Source organism: Diadema setosum, chromosome 4 (genome assembly GCF_964275005.1).
Source record: "Diadema setosum chromosome 4, eeDiaSeto1, whole genome shotgun sequence".
Taxonomy (NCBI): domain Eukaryota; kingdom Metazoa; phylum Echinodermata; class Echinoidea; order Diadematoida; family Diadematidae; genus Diadema; species Diadema setosum.
The window spans coordinates 47381926-47404335 of NC_092688.1; the positions used below are offsets into that span (position 1 = coordinate 47381926).

The 22410-nt window shown below is 36.0% G+C and overlaps 1 protein-coding gene and 4 non-coding genes across 5 annotated transcripts in view; 1 reads left to right on the forward strand and 4 right to left on the reverse strand.

The window, feature by feature from the left end:
- Nucleotides 1-20059, forward strand: part of LOC140227370 (septin-2-like) — a 63693-nt gene extending 43634 nt beyond the window's left edge. The window contains exons 6-13 of the mRNA XM_072307782.1: nt 3172-3295; nt 7839-7973; nt 9374-9491; nt 10407-10508; nt 13585-13681; nt 14954-15005; nt 15538-15642; nt 19042-20059. Coding sequence (XP_072163883.1) covers nt 3172-3295; nt 7839-7973; nt 9374-9491; nt 10407-10508; nt 13585-13681; nt 14954-15005; nt 15538-15642; nt 19042-19240 — 932 coding nt within the window. The 3' untranslated portion in view covers nt 19241-20059. The remainder of the gene's footprint in view (nt 1-3171; nt 3296-7838; nt 7974-9373; nt 9492-10406; nt 10509-13584; nt 13682-14953; nt 15006-15537; nt 15643-19041) is intronic.
- On the reverse strand, nt 11326-11408 carry Trnal-cag (transfer RNA leucine (anticodon CAG)). Its single transcript has one exon. It is a non-coding gene; the product is annotated as a tRNA-Leu (tRNA).
- Trnal-aag (transfer RNA leucine (anticodon AAG)) lies at nt 11917-11999 on the reverse strand. Its single transcript has one exon. It is a non-coding gene; the product is annotated as a tRNA-Leu (tRNA).
- Nucleotides 12633-12715, reverse strand: Trnal-aag (transfer RNA leucine (anticodon AAG)). Its single transcript has one exon. It is a non-coding gene; the product is annotated as a tRNA-Leu (tRNA).
- Nucleotides 13258-13340, reverse strand: Trnal-caa (transfer RNA leucine (anticodon CAA)). Its single transcript has one exon. It is a non-coding gene; the product is annotated as a tRNA-Leu (tRNA).
- Nucleotides 20060-22410: the final 2351 nt, after the last annotated feature.

Below are 22410 nucleotides of genomic sequence, written 5' to 3' on the forward strand. Positions count from 1 at the left end.
ACCTTTGGAAACTATCAGTTAATACAAGTAAGACTAAAGTGGTTATTTTTTCAAGAGGTAAAGTTCGTAAATACCCTGTTTTTTCTTTTGGTGAAAGTCAGCTTGATGTTGTGGATGATTATGTTTATCTTGGAACAGTGTTCAACTATAATGGATCATTTAATAAGGCTATTAAAAGACAAGTGAATCAAGCTAGGCGGGCCATGTTTAATTTGATCTGTAAGGCTAAGAAGTTATGCTTACCCGTAGATATACAATGTGCTCTTTTTGACCAGCTTGTTGTTCCAATTTTATTGTATGGTTGTGAGATTTGGGGTTTTTGTAAGCTGGATTACATTGAAATGTTTCATAAGAAATTTTTAAAAAGTATCCTTAGGCTTCAGCGTGGTACTGCAAATTGTATGGTGTATGGGGAATTGGGCAGGTTCTCTTTAACAAGTACGGTAGAGAAGCGTTTGGTTAATTTTTGGGCGAGGATTAGTCAAGGAAAAAAGTCTAAGCTTTCATACATTATTTATAAATTGTTACGCCAGCTACATGATTGTGGTGAGATTGAATCAGAGTGGATCAAGAACGTTAGAGGTGTTTTAGACAAGTGTGGTATGTCAAATTTATGGTTAGAGGATGTCCCACTGAATCTAAAATGGGTGAAATCATCTTTGAATCTTAGGTTGGATGATATGGACAAGCAAAATTGGATTGCTGAAGTGAACAGAAACCGTTTATGTTTTAATTATAGAATTTTTAAACAGGAGGTTGGCTTAGAAAATTACTTATTAAAGCTGGATGTTGTGGAAAGAATAACTCTATGTAAATTTCGTTGTGGGAACCACAAGCTGCCTATTGCTACTTGTCGATATTTACCTGATCAAGTATCCCAATTATGTACTCTATGTAACTTGCAAGTTCAAGGGGATGAATTTCATTACTTGATGGTTTGTCCTTTCTTCAGTGAAACACGTAGGCATTATATTAAGAGATATTTCTCACGCCGTCCTAACGTTATTAAATTTCATCAATTATTTAGTAGTAAGAGTATTAAAACGTTGAAGAATTTGTCTAGATTTTGTAAGATAATTATGTTGAAGTTTGTCTAGAATCATTTTTAGTAGTGCCAAAACTGTGAGGTGTGCAAGTTGGCACAGTGTGCTCTATTTGTTGTTAAATCTTGCCGATATTATATTACATGTATTTATGTGTTGTGACTGCCAAAGATTTAATTTTTTCTTTTATTGTGTGTTTTATACTCATTGTATTTCTTCCATGCCCCGGGAGGGGCCGTTTTAAGAAATAAAATTCATTGTCATTGTCATTGTCATTGTCATTGTCATTGTCATACTACAATCCTGGACGTATGTTGTTGTTTAGATTTGTCGAAACGTCAGGAAATGATATGCAGTGAATTCTGGATGTAGTGAATTTCTTCTCACCTCTCTGGTAAAAAAAAAAAAAGAAAAAAAAAAGCAACAAATGATACAGAATGTGGATGTGCGTATCGTAGCTGTATTTGTGCTGAGGCCAAGAAATGTGGCTTATCTTTCCCCATCTAGTCGACACACATACTAAATAATTGCTGAAGCAAAACATGTTGTGTGAGACGTCCTGGTATCTTACTGTGGGCAAAGAAAAGATATACGATTGGTCATCGATGAAATACGTTGAAATCCCATTGACATAACCTGCATCGCAATAGCAGCAATAATGACTAAACTGAATGAATTCTTCGTTCCGAGGTATACGCCGTCTTGCTATTCAGTGTTTTTTCCACAATAATGTGTATGTTCATTGTGTATAAAATGAGCATGTGTATCAAGAAAGATCTACTTGAGGTGACGTGAACTTATGCGGAAACATTTTTGATTATTAAAAAAAAAAATCTTTAGTCGTGAGCAGAAAAATATTTATGTTTGTGCATGCGTTTGACAATAGACTATATTTAGCAAGCGAGTTGCTACAGTAGTTTACTTGATGCAACGATCTTTCATCGATGCTTCTTGTGTCTGGTATGCCATCAAGAAACTGAACGGGGTTAAAAGTTCGCGGCTCAAAAACTCTATAAGACGCGTCACGAGTCACAATAATTACCACTAGAGAGGACAATAGAGTCTCAAAAGGGATTGAGGGTCTACAAACAACCCTTTTATCTTTTTCATGGCTACATGGATGATGTATATAATACAGGAATTAACCCTCCCCAGAGTGACAGCATGTATCGCAGGATCTGCGACTGATATCAAAGATCCGCGCTGTGGGATTAACATCCATTCTCGCTGTCAGGATACCAGGGTCGCGTTGATGGTATCTCGTGGTACTCCTATCGGATCATTGGTTACCATGGCGACCCCTCTCCCTTCTTTCGCCTCCCTTCTTTCTCCCATTACTTGGATGACAGCTTTTCGCAGTTCCACATCTGCTCTCGTTTCAAGGAAGAGTACTTTGACCGCCTCAGATGGCACTGCCTGCACCTTTTGTCTCGACTCCCTTTACACATAACTAGTCAGTCAGCATTGCGAATTAATAATATATCTATTTAATAAGGGCAATATAACAAAATCGTTAGCAGTACAACCGCTGCCATAATTTTCGCATTGACTCGCTTGCGCAAAAGTCACTACCCGCTTTGATGCCATAATAATGTTCCACGCTCAGTGTCATGTGTCATGCAATGTGCAAGCCATCACACATGCACCTTCACTACACAATGATGATAATATTTAGGGAAATGAAGGTTTTTGATTGTAGTCAGACGCGTATTTTTATACACATTGCATTGCCATTCTCCACCCGTACGAAATGGAAATAAAGACCGGTCAATATTAGATGATTATAAATCATTTTACACTATGTGAAAGATACTAGCAGAGAGGGCAGCAGACAATGGATTATGTATTATGGAACCGTTCTTACAATTATATTGGAATGCCTGGCCTTTGATTGTAGTCTATATATATGGTTATACATGACATATATTCCATTATGATGATTATTACGTAACCCTGAAGGTTCTCGTGTGAGTGCATTGATGAAAGTATGAAAGTGGTTGAAAGTGTTTATGTTGGGGTTGTGTGGTTTATTTTTTCATACAAGATTCGTACAAGGAACCATGACAGTAACTTAACGCATCTCTATTCTGACTTAATGACTATTTCCTATTTAATTCATATTTTGTAGAACGTATCCACAAGACGGTGGAGATCGAGCGATCTTCGATCGACATCGAGGAGCAGGGTGTGAGACTTCGACTCACCGTGGTCGATACACCTGGCTTCGGTGACTCCGTGAACAATGAAGACAGGTGAATATAATATCAGTTTGTTATATATACACAAATCTCATAGAATACTCTTTCCCAATAAGTATGCTTTTTATGAACGTGATGTGCAAACCTGCGGATATTCACGAGTTTCCTGACGACCGAGTAAGCTAGTTGTCGTTTTGTGGGTGAGTGACTTGTGTGCAATTAACCTATCCCTACTAAAAAGACTTTGAATATTTTGAATCCAGTTTGCGTGCATTTCTTGTTATTATGTTGGGCATGTTAGTCGAACTCACGTATGACTTATGTAAAAGGATGTGAATATGCTAATGTGTGTGTGTGTTTTTTTTTTTCATTTCAAAGTTAGAAAAGTTTGGAGCACTTGAAAAGAAGAGTCTAATTGGCTAGAACTTTTGAAATTCCGTAATTGGTAATGTGCCAAGACCGGGCGTCTAAAGACAATATTGCTTTATTTTGTATCTCCTTGTTTATTTGTATCGCAGGTGAATGTGGATAGTAATTTTCACCTGCAAACACTTCCCTCTCATGTATAACAATTCAAATTTATGGCTAACTGTCTCCTTATTTAGTCAGTAAACACTCAAAGCACGAACCTAACAACGAACAACTAATTCGATGTAAACGAAGAAAGTTCAAGTACAGAGATAGAATCGAAAGAAGCTGATTCAACCGATAGTTCAGCGAGATGTATATGAATAACATATAAAAACAGACAGATACAAAATTCATCGCTGCGCATAAATTCGGAAGCCACTGCACTGTTCGAAATCACCAGCGCAACTGACAAGCCCAGTATGTGTACATGCAGACAGCTTACGGCATGTGTGAAATGCAATGTAACGAATTCCTCGAGACATTATTCGCACTGTCACGTTCAATATTGTAGTCCGCGTCGATGCGATAAATGTCTTCCATAATATAGCTGAAATTCCTGTTTGAAGTTGAACATCGACGTCTTGATGTGGTCGCTTTTAGCGGGAGAGCGCAGTGAAAGCTATCGTGGAAAAGTGCATTTGAGCATTACCATGACATCCTTGGGAAGAAGAAGCACTTAGCTCTAGACTAAGTATATTGGTGGATGCACTGTGGTAGAAGGTCGTAAAACAACATCTTACAAGTCAAAGAATTCCTGTCGAACAATGCGAATCAAATCGTCAAAATTTCGACTTCCGTCATAATTATTTTGATATCGTCACAATCCTATAGTATTTATCTCAAAATAGTCAAATAAACAGAAAAACAGAAAATATCAACAGAACATTTCTTGGATGAGGATTTATAGCCAGTGACTATTTGACAAATAGTCCGTCTTTGAGGATTCTTGAGCGCATCCCAAACGAGAGACTGTAGAGTGGTTTGCAATAAATCCGTCACTATACATCTCTATGTATAGACGTGGAGGAAATAAAACGCATTTCCGTCATGTCGCAAGGAAGCTATATCAAAATGTATTCTGCAAACAGATTTCACAAAGTCATGTGCGAAATAAGCTACATGTCTCTTGAACGAGAGAAAGGTTTTTATTCGGGGGAATTTAATTTGTTTTTCCATTTCTCTATTTTCTAACTTCGATGGCTGACAAATTTGTTACACGCCGTACATTTCCGATTGTGCCACGAAGCAAAATGGAGCGATAGTACTTTTTTTCTGCCTGTGAAACTAGCACCTCACTGTCCAAAAATGTCAGTTTTATGAACCTCAGTGACTTCATCTGATTCTATAGCAAAGATGTGCAACTGATATTTCTTTTTCTTTTTTAATCCTGTTGTCAAACAAAAGCCCGTGCTTGGTGGTATGTTGCACACGTTGGTCGAAGTGCTAAACTGATGTTCAATGTCCAAATACTTTAAAAATTGACCGTGTTTATCACACTGCGAATCTATTATGTTATGTACATTTTCCTCAATATAGATGTACCGTTTTATACGTATGATTTTCATGGAAAGTGCAGAAATAAAATCAAACTACAAAATGCACAAATGATATATACTGAAGCTGAAATAGATGTATGAAATTGCATTCGATAAGACACGTTTATCTATAATAGTGGAAATAAAATAAATGCTGGTTTTCTTATCAAAAGTTGTTCCAAACAAACTGTCACCTGTTGGCAATGTAGTTGTAATTCTCAAAGCAATTATTTTCCCCCATTAAATCAATGATAGCGGGGAGTAACCAAAGATGGGGCAATCAATAATGTTGATACAGGACGAGGCAATGACCATCTTTGCCAGTTGCTGCTTGTTGTAAAAACTCTAAAAATTCTAATCAATTTGGGGTCAAGTTGCTAAAAGAGAGGATTTGTTTAAGTCACAATCATCCTGCAAATTATAAGAAGTCTGAAGAAGACAAAAGTTTGCCCTATTGGTGACGATTTGGAAGTCCATCAGATGTCATGGGACAGAAATGATAACAATGTTCAACCCCAAACCAGCAACTACCTCGACAAATCCAGACTACAATCTAACGGGATTTACCAAAAACGACTATTATAAGAATCTTTATGGGCACCATACGTGCTAAGTCTAGGCTACCTTCCGGCAACCGAGGTCGCGCTATATAGAAATGATAATATTTATGTAAGCCCCCGATGGAATCACTTCCTTGAACATCTTTGCGGAACGCTTCTAAACAATGGACCAAACATGACTAACTTTCCAATAGCGAGAATCCAAAGGTAATAAAGTAATCTGTTAAAAACATTGATACGCGATAGAATTTGTAGTCCTCTTACACGCAGATCCTCAGGAGGATTTCGAAAAGAACTTAGCGAGCCAACCTAAACTTTGACATGGAATTACGCGTTCGAATCTATATAATTATATGGATTTACAAGAGTTATGGATTTTCAATGTATATAGCCTATACTTATATTTGTATGCCAGGTTTTCCAATTTTGCTGAATATTGTCTGAAGATGGCATTTCGCTGCAGCTGATTCATTTCAAACCATCGTAGGTTTAGGAGTGAGAAATAAAAAAATGCCCAGAAGGGGTCATTTAGTTGCCTGAACTCTGCAATGTCAAATATCATAGACTCAATATATCAATGTGATTTACATTAGACTGAAGGCAAAGTTGAGACCGGTTTCTGTCTTAGTCTTTGATATTACGATTAATGAGAACTTAGCTGATAATCCCGCGTTATCTCGTACTGTTTTAGACATTAGGATTCTATACATATCATAATTATCTCCATAAACGTATTTACCTATAACAGGAACAATGTCAGAAAGAAATGCCACTGAATATTTCAACGATAAGCAAAATAAGATGGTTATACTTCCAGGTACAGGTGGCCCGGAATGCCGCGTCTGTCGTACATAGCCGTTTTGTCTCATCGTTACAGTGAGGAAGTGACGGAATAAATTCAATGTTCAGAGAACCTGCGTTTGTTTTCCTTCAAGCAATTAGCAAGATAGATTTGATCGTGCTTATAAGCACCTCTCTTTGGACGCATGGTGACCTCTGATTAAATGGTAAAAAACGTCATTACATTACCACGAACCTTTAACCCTCTACTTGGATTGTCGTTATCACAGGAAATTTATTTTATAGCCGACAAGACGGGAAAGGAAAATATCCGATGAATTGACATCCTCAAGTCAATGTCGACCAAATAAAATCAGTAACAATGCTTTGGTCACTACTGTGGTCACTGTAATCTGCCCGCAGTTGACCAAATCTGATTACCACAAGGTGAAAAGGACGCAATAAAGACACGTGTTTCCGACAATGTGATGAACAAGATGATAGTGCACGGGTTAAACCAACTGAAAATTAACCTAGAAATAAGTATGTTAATATAATAAATCTTTGATAGTAAATATATTAAGTTATAAAAAAATGCGTCATAACAACAAGGATTCACTGTTTTAGGCATAATTCGAAACATCTGAAATTCAATTCAATGGTTTTATTTTCACTTCTTTCAACAGAATGTACAAAAAGTATAAATTCGACTTGCGTTTGAATGAATGATACATAGATAGCAAAGAATAACATTTGTCAATAGTCATTACAAAAATTTGATGACTGGATCAGCGAATTATCTACGAATTATCTACGAATTCATTCGATAATATCGTCACGTGGGTTTCTGATGGATCGCTGTCAAAATGTAAATATTTCATTATCCAAAGCTTTCTACATTATTCCTTTCTCTTTTATTTGCGTTATTACTAATGTAAAAGTATTCTTCATAACTAATTTACTTATACATCACTGTGGAATCACTGTGTTAGCAGTGAGCCAATACCCGAGTACGTGTTTGTATTGATTAAAAAGCAGGAAAAAAAGTGCAGCCATATGAAGTGGTTTTTCGTACATATTTCATTTCAACTCACACACGTTATTCCAATGATTTCTCATGGGCAGTCACTTTGTGACAGGTAAGATTTACGAACGTCTTTACAATTCACATTTATGAATATTATTTCCCTCCGCGTGAGTTCTATAGACACGTATATGTTGTGTACAGCGTAGTCAATTAATTACTATGGCGACATTGAAAATTATTTCATTCAATGATTTATGCATCATCATCATTATCTCATTTGGCAGTTGGGGACCGATCATATCGTACATCGAGAGCAAGTTCTACCAATACTACCGGGATGAGAGCGGACTCAATCGAAAAAACCTCATAGATGATCGAGTTCATTGTTGTCTCTACTTCATATCCCCCTACGGCCACGGGTAAGTGTGTATGTGACGTCACAACATGATTGCTCTTCAATGTACTACAAAAGTTACACCTCCTTTTGATTTTGTAGAGAGAACATTGATATTGAAAATCAAGCTATAAAGATATAAAGTATATAAAATATATAAATGTATAAATGTATAATTGTATATAAAGATAAATATGTATATGTGTAATTATATAGATGAATACATAAATGTATATATGTAAAATTATATTGATGAATATATGAATATATCGATATATAAATATATTGAAAATCAAACTATAAATCAAACTATTCTGTCAAGCACATGGAAGATTGAATATGTTTCATGTTTGGTAAATATCCAAGAAAACGACCTCAATTCGATTCTGTCATAAAATTTTCAAACGCTCACGTGTTCTTTATAACAAAAAGAACAGAGGTTATATTTTCCCAAAATTTAGCTCTTGTTTTGTGAATGTTTGTTATCTAAAATTTGCATTTCGTTCAGTTGGAAATGTAAGAATAATATAGGGTATTTGTTTTCTTGTAACAAAACCTATAGCTATGACATAGTCATCTTTAGGAGCTTTAGAATTGTTGTGTTCCTCTGTTTTGATGCCGGTTTCTTTAGTTTTATATATTCAGTCCTGTCTATGAATGTATGTTTCCATGATTGTTAAAGTTTCTTCTTCTTTGCTAAAAGAGAATTTCTCCTCAATGACTTATATACACTTTTCAAAGAATACTTAACACAAAGGCAAATAAAAGAAAATTCCTGAGTACATCATCTTAATATATATTAAATAACTTGATGAGAACACGGAATGTATAAAGCTAGGATTACATGGTGATGCTAAGTTAAGATACCGAGGGATCTCTGTGTTGGTTTTTCCTTCACCGAAATTGACACACGGGACAGTGGATATCCTCGTGTTTCTCTTTGGCTGAATTGCGAAGGATAGTGTTTTTAAGTGACCACGTGTTTTCTCTGGCTTACGAACCGGAAGTAATCGCCAAATATAGGAGACAACGGAAGTAATCAAAGCAAGTCGAAAGCATACTGTGCCTTACATGACACAATAAAATCCATGAAAGGAGAACAACTCAAGGGAAAGATAAACTGGTTCTCCTGTAAACGAAGCGAACTGAAACGGACAATATTCATCACGGCGGTTTGAATTCGTAAATGATTTCTTTTTTCAAAAAGGGCATTCATTATGCATTTGAATTAGCAATGGTCATCCAGGTGGGAAATTACAAACACACACACACACACACACACACACACACACACACACACACAAAACATACACAAACACACATGTATGAATTTTGCACATCCTAAATGCTCTCCATCTTTATGAATGAAATCTGTTTATGAACTTTTCGGAATATTTCAATACTCCCGGTGATGGCGCCGTGCAGGTTGAGACCAATCGACATCGAGTTCATGAAACGTCTCCACGATAAGGTCAACATCGTGCCCGTCATCGCCAAGTCTGACTGCCTCACTCAGACCGAGGTTCGTCGGATGAAAGACAGGGTGGGTGTCTCATATGACTTATTTTCCCTTCTTTCTTTTGGTCTGGTTCAAACGATAGAAACAAAAACCTACAGTGATCAGTGTAGTAGGTAAGCCAAGAAAAACATGGATTATAATCAATGTTTCCTGTAAATACAGCCGATATCTCGCTCATGGAGGCATAATCATGACTATATTGTTAATCAATTGCTCTAAGCATAGATATTCCATATAAATCTATGTAAAACTTGATTTTTTTTTTAAGTATAAAGTTAAGACTCATTAACGTCCGAATGCGAGTACATTATTTTGTTGAGAGTGCAATTCTCACGCTTTGGATAAAAGTAAAGGTCTATAAATTCAAAGGTATGTTTCTAGGAAGTTACTTAACAAATTAGAATTTATGCAAACTTCATGATCATCATGTCATCACACATAAAATGTATTAAAAGACAGTATTAATGCGTCTCTGCTGTTATACAAACAAAATAGTTAGCTTGCTGTTAATATTCGTTCTCAATAGTAAGTGTCATTCCGTTAAGCCACATGATTGACTGCCACCTTTTGCGATGCGATGCCAATCGAAAACAAAAGAGCGTTGTTTTTTTTATTGTGCCGAAATTACAACTCATAAACATAGTGAATTGTATGATGGCCTCAATTCATTCTCCTCCGATTTTTGCTGAAATGGCAGAAAAAAAATCCAAAACAAAACGAAACAAATCATTATGAAAAAAAGGCTTTCATAAAGAGAAGGAGGAGAGAGAGGAGGAGGAGAAGATGGAGAAGGAGAAAAAAAGAAGGAAACTTGCAAGACTCTGTCTTTACAGCATGCTGATCATTAATAGAACTATATGATAAATGACTAAGATATTGAATAGATGATTAAGATATTAAATCATCACCTGTATCTCTGTTGCCTGGTTACCGTGACAGGTGTTACGAGAGATCTCTGAGCATGAAATCTGTATCTACGCCTTCCCGGACTGTGAATCAGACGAAGATGATGACTTCAAGAGACAAGACACGGAACTCAAGGTAGGACCAGAAAGAACAAAAAAACAAAACAAAACAGTACATATGAAAACTTGATAGATGAATGAATGAAGGAAGGAAGGAAAGAAGGAAGAAAGGAATTAATGAATAAATAAATGAATGAATAGATGAATGAATGAATGAATTGATAAATGAATGAATGAATGAATAGATGAATGAATGAATGAATGAATGAATAGATGAATGAATGAATGAATGAATAGATGAATGAATGAATAGATGAATGAATGAATGAATGAATGAATAGATGAATGAATGAATGAATTAATGAATAGATGAATGAATGAATAGATGAATGAATGAATGAATGAATGAATGAATGAATGAATGAATGATTAAATGAATAAATGTATAAGTGGATGAATAAATGAAGAAGGAAGTAATAAAGAAGGAAGGAAACAAAAGAACGAACGAATGAATGAATGAATGAATGACAAGATAAAAAAGAAATGAAAAATTTTAAAATAGAAAAGAGAAGAAACTTCTCTTTCCCCTTCATACATATGATGTACAGTGTATTGTGTAACAAAAGGTGTATGACCCTGTTCATCTATTGTCCATTACTGTTAACCCACAATTGTCGTTTCCTATTTCTTCTTCAACCTTTTTCCTGTTATCATATATCACAAGTTACATTACACAAAATGATAATATATGCATGAGCTGTCCAAGTCAACGAATGATTATCAAAACGTTTTGTGTTCGAAAAATGCCAATTTAGGAGGCAATTCGAGAAAAATTTGCTCTTGAACAATTTCCAAAAGGAGTTTACAAAACAAAATAAGAGAAAAAGATATTTTGTCAGGAGTGGGATTCGAACCCACGCCTACAGAGTAGACTACGACCTGAACGTAGCGCCTTAGACCGCTCGGCCATCCTGACTTGATTGTTTGTGGGGGTAACCTTAATCAAGTCGTTCGATACACGAGTGTAATTGGGCAATCGGTACATCATATTACACTAGTACACAGTGTACAGTGGGTGTACCTTGTTATCATTTGATTGGGAGCATGTGGATTATGGAGTAGATCAAAGAAAAGTTTGTTTCGTCTTTTTCCACGATAAAACACAGACCAGTATGAATCATCAGGGGGTATATTTTATTAAGCGCTTTGTCAGCTATTTTTTTCTAACAAAATTTGTTTGTCAGAAAAAAACTCCAGATAAAATGCTTAATGTAATTCCCCCAATCTCTTGAAAAATCGAATAAATAGAAAATGAAGCAAAATTTGATATTTCTGTGTGTATAGTACCAGTAGAATTATAGGGGAAATATCTACTTATACTCCGCATCATATCCCTTCAAAAATACATTACCAGCATCTCACAGACATGATAAGTCCTTTTGCACTGACAAGATTAACGTTATTTTCAAAAATGGTAAAAATTATGTCAGGAGTGGGATTCGAACCCACGCCTACAGAGTAGACCACGTCCTTAGCGTAGCGCCTTAGACCGCTCGGCCATCCTGACTTTGATATCAGGTTATTAGCCTCGATCAAATTGTTTTGTACAGTAGTGTTATTGCGCCATAGATGCATCATACTCTCTGGATGACTGACAGTGAATATTTGTATTTATATTACTGAGTTTTTGAATCAGGAAATTAAAACAGTATTATTATTTTTTTTTTTGTAGTAACATGGCACGTCTCTCCAAACGTACCTGTATGTCTTTACCAGTAATTTGTCAATGTCTGAAATTAATTTATCTTAATGAAGCTATAGCCTATAATATGACATTAATTTACTTATATTTTACTGTTATTATATCTTATCTTATCACAGGCAAGTGTGGCGCAGTTGTGCCATTCTGACAATAATTCACTGCAATTTTTTTTTTCTATGGCAACACTTGAACAAGTGTGGTAAATGAACAAGTTGGGGAAGCGAGTGTTTAGTCAATGAGTCAAATATTCGTTAAGTATAATAGCAGCAATACTTACTCAGTTTGGTGTCATTACCATCTCAAGAATATGCGTTAACAAAGCGAATTTCAGAATTTAATATCTCCTTACAAAAATGAAGTGACCAAAATCACTTTATGTCATGTTTGATCTTGATGTGACAGTATGAATAATGTTATTTTATGAAATAGTAAAAGTTATGTCAGGAGTGGGATTCGAACCCACGCCTACAGAGTAGACCACGTCCTTAGCGTAGCGCCTTAGACCGCTCGGCCATCCTGACTTTAGAAATAAGCCATCCACTAAGCTGTTTCATTTGATACATGAGTGTATTGCACCATGCAGTTCAAACAGTGAGTTAGTAACCTGTCACGTCGCGTCAAACGCATGTCTCTGCAAATAATCTTTCAAGTCTGATATCAATGCATTTTACATAGTTAACCTATAATGATAATAATCATTGTTGTTGTCATAACTTGTAGATGCATATCACTAACAATTGTGCGGCACTCCTGGAGCAATGATTGCCATTACTACACATAGACTAGTGTAGTGAATTAATAGAAAATATTGTTAGAAAAGATAATTCAATGAATGAAATGTTTGTGTAGTTATGATAGGCCCTATAGTTATGTGGTAGCAATATTGGCTGCATGAAAATCAGGCAATATATCCCCCTCCCCCCCCCCCCCCCCGAAAATGCGTAAACAAAGTCACTTACAGACGTTGGTATCATCTCCTAATAATAATTACGACACTCTATGTCATTGTTAATCTTAATGTGATGACATGCGAGTAAAATGCTATTTGGAATTGCAAAAGTTGTGTCAGGAGTGGGATTCGAACCCACGCCTACAGAGTAGACCACGTCTTGAGCGCAGCGCCTAAGACCGCTCGGCCATCCTGACTTGTATACTCGAGTATTAGCCTCGATCAAGTCGTTGGTACATGAATGTTATTGCAACATAGGTGCGTCATAATATAATGCACCTTCTTGATGTTTACTGATCACATCAAACTTTCCAAACAATCAGCCACTATAGACTTTGATCCAAAATATTTGTATTCATTTGAGCTTATTTACATTTTAACGAGTCGTGTGATCTAGAAAAAAAAATGCAGGATTTTTATTATTTTCACTCTTTCAAACAGGCGAGTATTCCCTTCGCAGTGATCGGCAGCAACACGGTAGTTGAAGTGAACGGGAGAAGAGTCCGGGGCAGACTGTACCCATGGGGTATCACAGAAGGTAAGTCCGACCTCAGACAACAGGAGTTAATCTTCTCCTCTAGTATACAATGATTTTTACATTGATATGTTCCGAGTGTTGAGTGTCTGATTATTTGATTTTGGGTCAAAATCACATGTACCGTATAAACAGTCCATGAAGAAGTATGAAACATTATATAGATGATGACTGGCGGGGAAGGGAACATATCGAATGTTTCACCCGAAGGGTTTGAAATGCTATTGAGGGATTTATAGCCTCCCGAAATAGCATTTCAAACCCTGAGGGTCGAACGTTTGGTATGTTCCCGACAACAAAAGTCATCATCTGTTATATTATATGGGTTAGTCAAATACCATCATTATCAATTGATTTCACGCATCAAACCGTACATCACCGTACCTTTGATATTGATACGATCATCACGCTTAGCGCAAAGGTCCAGCACGCGCACAACGCACTCGATCGCGCTAGCACGCGCAGAGCCAAATTCACTGTGCGCGCAGGTATTTGTTACGTGAAAATATTTTCCCATGGGAGAACATAACAAGGATGTTCGCCCGGTAGCGCGCCCATGGGCGAACATAACGAATGTACCTTCATCACGTGACTGCGTTTAGCCAATCAGTAACCGGTATTTGGCTAACCCATTTAATATTGTGCAATGACATCTCTGCTATGGGTCTGGGACAATGAAAACGTCTTTGTTTACTTCAGAGTTTGATAAACTATCATAAATACTGCTTTGTTTATGTACACATATTTCTATCCGTCAACACAAACTTCACTCAGATTCGCATGATACAAAAGTGCATGGACCTTGACTATGTTATGCCATGTTGTTAGCATATAAATGGAGTCTGTCATTAAGTTTAAACCAGAAAAAGATCTTATGATGAACATTTGCAACCAAACAGGGTATATATAATAAACTGAAATAGCAATTAGTTTGAATAGGTGAACCCCCATTCAAAGGGTCGCAAACTTCGTGCAAATTTGTTTTACTTCTGTGATACAAAATAATTCCAGATAATATGATGTATTTTGCTAGTTTGGAGTGAACACGGTCCACTTTGTTAACCTTTTAACGTACAAAAATAGGAAAAAGTGTTTAAATTCATACAGCCATAAGAGGAGGCAATCGCAACCCGAATAATAAAGAGGACCGTACACAATATGCTGTCTATATAGTAATAGAGTGTACAAGAAGTCAAACATTGATTCAGACTGTTACGTCATTTTTTCCACATCTATCTCACTGTACTCTGTCTATTTTGTTTCATTTCTGTGCAGTCGAAAATCCCAAGCATTGTGACTTCGTCAAACTCAGGAACATGCTCATCAGGTAAGCTGAGTCGCTTTGAAGAAACCAGGTATAAAGGAATAAAAATATAACATGCGTTACATTAAATCATGGAAGGACATCATAGTTACGAAGACATACCAGGTGTAGAGCAGCAACAAAGATAAAAAATATCATTTCCATTAACAGGTATAGACAGTTGGAACTATACTGAGTTTTGAACCAGATTTAGATCTTCATGGAGTTAGCAAAAACACAAAGTATTTAGACATGTTAGATGTACATTTGAAAGGTAAACCGTGTAGGATTATTACCAGCAATTTATTTATGATATAAGAAGGCTCGGCATAATGAAGTTGAGCTTTTGGAATTAGCATAAAGACTGACAATATGCGCCAACAGTGAACAGTTTGAAATGAACTATTGAAAGTCTTGCAGGACAATCGTCGTAACGAAATTACCTACTTGCATAATTGCACTACACGCAAAATTTCTTTGCCTCGACACATCAATGCTGGTACAGTCTACAAAATTAGATGTCATGCATTCTGGACTCTTTTTGGCCACCATACAGGACGCACATGCAGGATCTAAAGGATGTGACACGTGATGTACATTACGAGAACTACAGACTGAGCAGGATTCAGCGAGGCGGTCACCTCCCAGTCAGGGAAAGGAGGTGGGTCATTAGGGACTTACTAATTAATTCAAATATTCATGTATTCATCATTATATTCATACATTCAAAAAAACTTCTTCAAACCAACTCCATATAAAGTGAAAATGTAAGGAAATAAAGTGAATAATGAACTTGCGAATCAGGAGAAAATTAATAGAAGAATAAAGAAAGAAATTAAGTGAAAATTAATGATTTATAGAAGTACATCAATAAAAAAAAACATAGAATGAGTGCAAAGGAACGATGAAATGTGAATAGATAAGCTATTACACATGAGAGCATTAAGAACTTTATAGTATAGAATTCACCGGTATTTCATAAGTTTTTATTGTCTGCAGTGTTTGAAGATAGTTAAGACACTGAAAAAAGTTTTGTCAAATTTAATTAACATCCTTGAGTATAAAAGGTATATTGATCTTGATTAATCAAGTGAACTGAAATTTAAGTGATCTGTTGTCTTTGAAGTATGTATGTATAATTACTACAAATACACTCATATAAAGATACACAGTATTATGTAACCGAGATGATTTCGTTACTTCGGTTTTTTAGAACCTGATAAAGAAGAAACCTTGAAGATATTTTTAAGTTACTTTTCCCTTTAAATATATATATATCTTTTTCTGGGACAGAAATTGTACAAACACATCAGGGTTTCTGGATTGATATTTAATCTAATATCGATAGCAATGAAACTTTCTTCCCACTTGTCGTTACATAGTGCAGGACAATATATGTATATCTATTTTTTTTTTTTTTATCCCAGCAAAGTTTTCATGCCATTTTTCTTGTGGATAATGTTTTAAGCGCTCGTTATACAGAAGAAAAAAGTTCAGGAAAAAGAATAAATTTCCCAAAGTAACCAGAATTTATATTTCATGATTTTCGCATTGCAGTGACGAGGAAAGGTATTTATCTTTTCATTTTTGCTATTGACGATATTTTTCTAGCATTGTATGTTAATCCTTGTCTATATCTGTTTGTCTTTTCGTTGCTGCGTCGTTATGTTTTACCTCTTCTGTGTGTGTACATTTTACTCTTAGTATTTCTACAACTCTCACTATCAATAAATACGTGTGTTATCATACTGTCTTGTCCACACTATCTTACCTAGATCATACCAGTATTATACACTCACGATTAGTATTTCATTTTATCGCCTCTATACAATATGTGTCAAGATTTCTTTTTTTTTTTCTGTCTACGTTTGGTCGGCAGCCAGACGAGAAACATCACAATATAAAATTCGTTGAAAAAAAAATAGTTTCGAATAGTTCTATCAATGACTTTTTTTTTGATTAACAAGCCAGTGAAGAACTAGATTTTTTTTTTAAAAAGCCATTATAATCTTTACGATAGTCAAAAAGTTCTTCATTTATGGGTAAAGGTCACAACTACTGGATTTACAGGTTAAGCATAAAATCAATCAGATTACACCATTCTTTTTACATCATTTAGTTTTGGCTAAATGCATAAAAAAAATAGATTTAATTATGAAGCTTACTGTCTAGCTTTGCATCCTTTCTTTCGTTATAAACTTACTGTATTACATTATTTCATTTATAGTGAAATGCATACTACATGTAATTAACTATTATCAATGAGCCTGCACGTAGATAATACTGGTGAGATATTCTAGCTCATCAAACAAATGAAATCTGCTTACCCTGTAACCATTCTACGTATGTACATTGTAGTGTTATAGCCTTTGAAATGTCTTTTATCTTGTACAAAACTCATACGACTTATATAGAATTGTACCGCAAGGTCATGTTACTACCTCAACAATTTACCTACATATTAAGTAATGATTAGAAGGCTATCTATTTATATAAAATCATTCATTCACATGGTTCCAACCTGTTACCTATAAATTCATGAGGATTTATCTATCATGTAATCTTGTAAGTGGGAGGAGGTTGTTTGTATTTTGGCCAACAAATGAGAAAACGGAAAGAGATTGTGGCCAGCGGCAAAATAAAAGAAGAGTGAAGAAAAGAAGGGTTAAAATTCTGAACATAGAGGTAGAAGATGATATGCGCGTAAGAAAGAGATAATTAATGTATTATCAATGTATATGAAATGTATATCGATCGATGATAAGAAGGAGTAAAGTCGATAGACTCCATCAAATGTTTTTCGTTGTGTTTAGACTCATTGGATCCTGTTACTATCCTATAACCATCATCTCTTTGCATCTATTTCAACTTCCCAAGTATTCTGGTTTGTGTTTTGGTGGATTGAACAACTCTTTCTCCTCCGGGATATTTGGCACATTTTTCCTCCATTCTCTTTATCAAAACATGCGTTCAGTAGTTGAGTTTAAAAAAAAAAAGGTTTTAGTTTCAGTGTAGCAATTCTTAGTGCATTTGTGAATCTCTGCAGCTCGAATCGAATAGAAAAGAACCAACATGATCAAGCTCTTATTTTGAAACATGCTATTGTAGAAAATAAACATCACACGTGCTGTTTTGTTGCTGCAAAAGCATGCGATATTTGCTGCTTGACAAACGTTACGTTATCACAAAGATGGCGGAAAGATAAGCCAGCCTGTAGCATTATCCATTATAAAATATATATCTAATCAGAGTATGAATATATACCTATAAAATATTACTACGGATATATATGAATATATGCATTCAATACATTTTGATATCCGACCATTGTTATGTCAATGTCTCTTCTATATCTCATCATATTGGAGTTTTGCTTCTGTAGATCATTAACATCAAACTTAAAATAGTATGTCTTCATTACACTAACCATCTTCTCTACTCTGCCATAAGTAGTCAGCTATAGTCAGCCAACGTTTGACGTTATAATTTATGTGACTAATTGATTTGTTCTCGAGTCTTTCTGTTGTTTTTAACCTTTTATATTGATAGTTACACCAATGAGTTCTTATACAGTCCCTCGATAGACATTAAAGTGCTGCAGACTTCCTTCGAACAAACAGTAGAATTGGTGATAGACAGTGTGGAAAAAAAATAAAAAAAACATCCGGCACGTTAACCTGTCGACGAATGGCGGACAAAGCAAACATGCAGACAAACAGACGGACAGACAAACCAAAATTGTCACTGGTCTGTTTGTTTTATTTTGTCCTTGTTATCGATGAAGATGAAGTTGAACATCGTTTTAATGTTACCTGATCAAGGCGTTGATCTCCCTCGGATTGCAACGTTTCTACTGCCGTGTGACAGACATGTGCGTTGCAACCCAGATCTGTCAATTAATTGATATTCAGTGAAATGATTTGACCAATTCATATTTGATGCAAAATTATGATCACACGTGTTACAAAAGGCCGTAACTCGCATGGACTTGCTTAACTTCACTTTTGGCTATTTCCCTTTCTAACGTCGTCTTCTGCGACATATTCCTTCTCTGAAACAGCAAGCTCAAGCGAGACTCTGGAGTCTTCGACGAGGTTGCCGAAAAGGACCGAATGCTCGAACAGAAGGACGCCGAACTGAAACGAATGCAGGAGATGCTGCTGCGAATGCAACGCGAGATGGCGGTACAGCAGCGGCACTCGACAGGAAACGACAACCTGAAGTACGATGACAGACGCTCAAGTACAGTGGAAGTATGATCTCTCATCCAGAGGGGGATCCTTCCCTTTAATGTCTCCTGCTCATGTACAGATTAGGATAAAAATTCTCACATTTCTAGTTTCAGGAATATACAGTTATATTATGAATATGTATATACATAAACAACGATTCTTGAAATTGTAGATAGAATTGTTAATTTTCCAACTTTGTATACTTTGGATACGATGTAGATATTCGACCGCTGAAAGGGACTATTATTTATCAGCAGTAAATAGAAATGATAATAAGGAAATAGCAGATTTACAGAAATAATTATTATGTTGAAGAGGTCGTAAAGAAGTGAGACAAGTTTATGTTGTGGTAGGTAATCTGTGGTTCGCATGGTTCCCGACCTTACTTTACTGAAGATTATAGCAAGTTAATTTCGAAGTTTTTACGACAGTCTCTCGTAATAATATGCTTTTTTGTAAGGTAGAGAAAAAACAAGGAAAAACACAAACAGAGAAAAACATGTCGATCAATTTCGATTTATTATTGTTTCCCCGTTGAATCGCATATTTATATCCATTTTTCGCGAATCTGAAATAGCCTCACTAAAAGAGGAATATATTAAGCTTTGTTTCAAACCACACCCAAATAAGTTGCTACATTGAAATACCTCGATTTGTAACGTGATAAAGTCAAACTATAGCATTGGGATGCAGACACAATTTGCACCGAATCCTTGGGGCTGTTTTGAATTGGGTTATGACTCGATTGTTACTCGATAAACAACCCAATCTTCTTATTACTATTCCATAGCTTATTCTCTCCTTGAATGTTTTGAATGTTCTTTCTCTGCAACGTAAAGAAACTGCTCTGGTGCTGTCAATGATATTACTCTTTACAGCTCTACGTGTCATTATGTCGTTTGTTTGTTAATTTGTTTGTTTTTCATATGAACTTTATCCGCGCATGCGCAGAATTTAACTTCGAACTGGCTTATTCATAACGAGAGCCGTCGATGTCGTTGGGATAAATCATAAGTCAATGAAATATGAAATGTCTCAGAATGAGACTAGCAATGGTAATACATGTAGGCCTACATGTACCCGCCTTGTATTGTTATAATATCATGATAATACATGTATCGTGTTGCAAAATTCTCATATCCTGACCAGACAGAGTCTCCATATTCATGCTGTAGGTATAAATCACTGCAGATTTTTTTTTTTTTGTTTGTTTGTCTGTTACGTTTATACCATTAGCCAGTAAAGTACCTCAAATGTTCGTCGTGAATACAATAATGTTAATAGATATGTTTAATAACCAGTTTACTGTAGAATCAATTGTGGTGCATGACAGTGTATAGCTCGGCACTCAAGCCAATACCGTCCCATTTGATTCGGGTTTTTTTTTTTCCCGTTTAGCGCCCCCATCCGGTGGCACCCTGAAATCGAGAGCTCCGTACTGCTGAAATCGGTTCACGTACTACATCATGACTTTTTGTTGTTTCGTTTCGCTCTTGCTTTGTTTTACTTTCTATTAAAAAAATAACAATCACTTTCCAATGTTATTCATACGTTCCTTTGACTCCAATCAACATTGTTACGTGGTGCTAAGACGTAGGCTTTAGAGTTGATTTTACAACTCCTGAATATGCACTCTCTCCGCGTACTAGTAATTGTAAAAATTTTGTATGCGGATTACTGTCAAGCTTTTCTGTGTATGCATGGTATGTGTCGTCCATGCAGTGAGTGGCAAGATAACAAACGTAGATACAGAATGTTATACAGACGTCACAGATCAGGATTAGGTGCACCTAAATGTACTGTGAATGTCTCAAATCACCGTAACTATGCAATTGATTATGTTCGTCAAAGTAGTGCAGGGTAATCATAGCTGCCTATTACATGCTTGTAACATGGTATGAAATCAATCTTGCTGCAAAATACCTAACATCTCTTTTCTACCTTCTTGTGGCACACTAATGCACATGCACACATCACACACACAAACAACAAACACACACGAAAACCTAGACACAAACACTTATACATGCACATACACAAATAGATTGTCACCGGCCAAATTGACACCTCCAAATAAATGGGTCCGTTCACACTGCTGCCTTCTGCCATACCAAAAAGCAGAAAGCGCTAGGATGTACTCTTCTTGTATGCTTTTGTGTGAACAGTCATCCAAAGTCGCCACTTTGTGCGACGAGTTGCACTCAGTTTAACATTGTGTATGCCAAGAAGTGTCTATTGACTCTCTTAGACCTTTTATGACCATGTCAAACCGATCAACATAGAACAAAATCAAAGATAATTTATCATCATTTTGGTCCTTGCACGTTTTACAGAATGACAACCATATCATTCATAGCCATGTCATTTCTCTTCACTATTAATTTGTTGCAATGCGGTCAATATGACAGTCGTTACTCTGTGCACAATAAATAAAAAGGATGTGAGATTAATAATGACCTTATGGCATGGGGCACTCTATTTGTGTGTGAAATGCTGTAAAGGCTGTCATTCCAAGTGTTGAAACATCGTCTATTATAATAATTATGAACGAATATAGTCCTTTTCAAAGACCCTCACGCTGTTGTTGATAGCGCCGACTACTAACGCAGAGAGCCGAAGCCGAGCGCTGAGGTTTGCCGCCGTAGCTGGTGGCTTGACGCTTCTTTTGCAATTGTTATAAAAAAAGCTAGAGGGCCTTTGACGAAGGCTAGAACTAACGAGGCTAACGACGATGTTTACTACTGCGTTTTGTATCTATACACCAGAAAAAAAAAGACAAACATATACAACTGCCACTATCAAAATTGCTTCATACACGACTAGAATATTATTATTACTATAGATAATTAGTTCAACTGATTTTAGTCTTTACTATATTCTTTGCTACATGGAAAGAAATAAATTCATGTAGTCAAGTGATAATATTGTATACTGCCAATAAAATATTGTTAATATCAAAGAAAATGCTGAGTGAAAATCGTTGTCAATCTCTACCCAATGAGTCAAGTGTCCTTAGCTCTTTACCATTATCATACTTAAGTCAATAATGTCGAGTCGAGATGTTACTAACTCCGCTCCAAATCCTATGACCGTAAGCATGGTAAGCAATGTGATGAGATTTTGCTGTAATTCTTCCATTCTCTTTGAATAGTAGCTTGTTGTGATCTCCATCTCAATCTGCCAACCTTTCTCTCCAA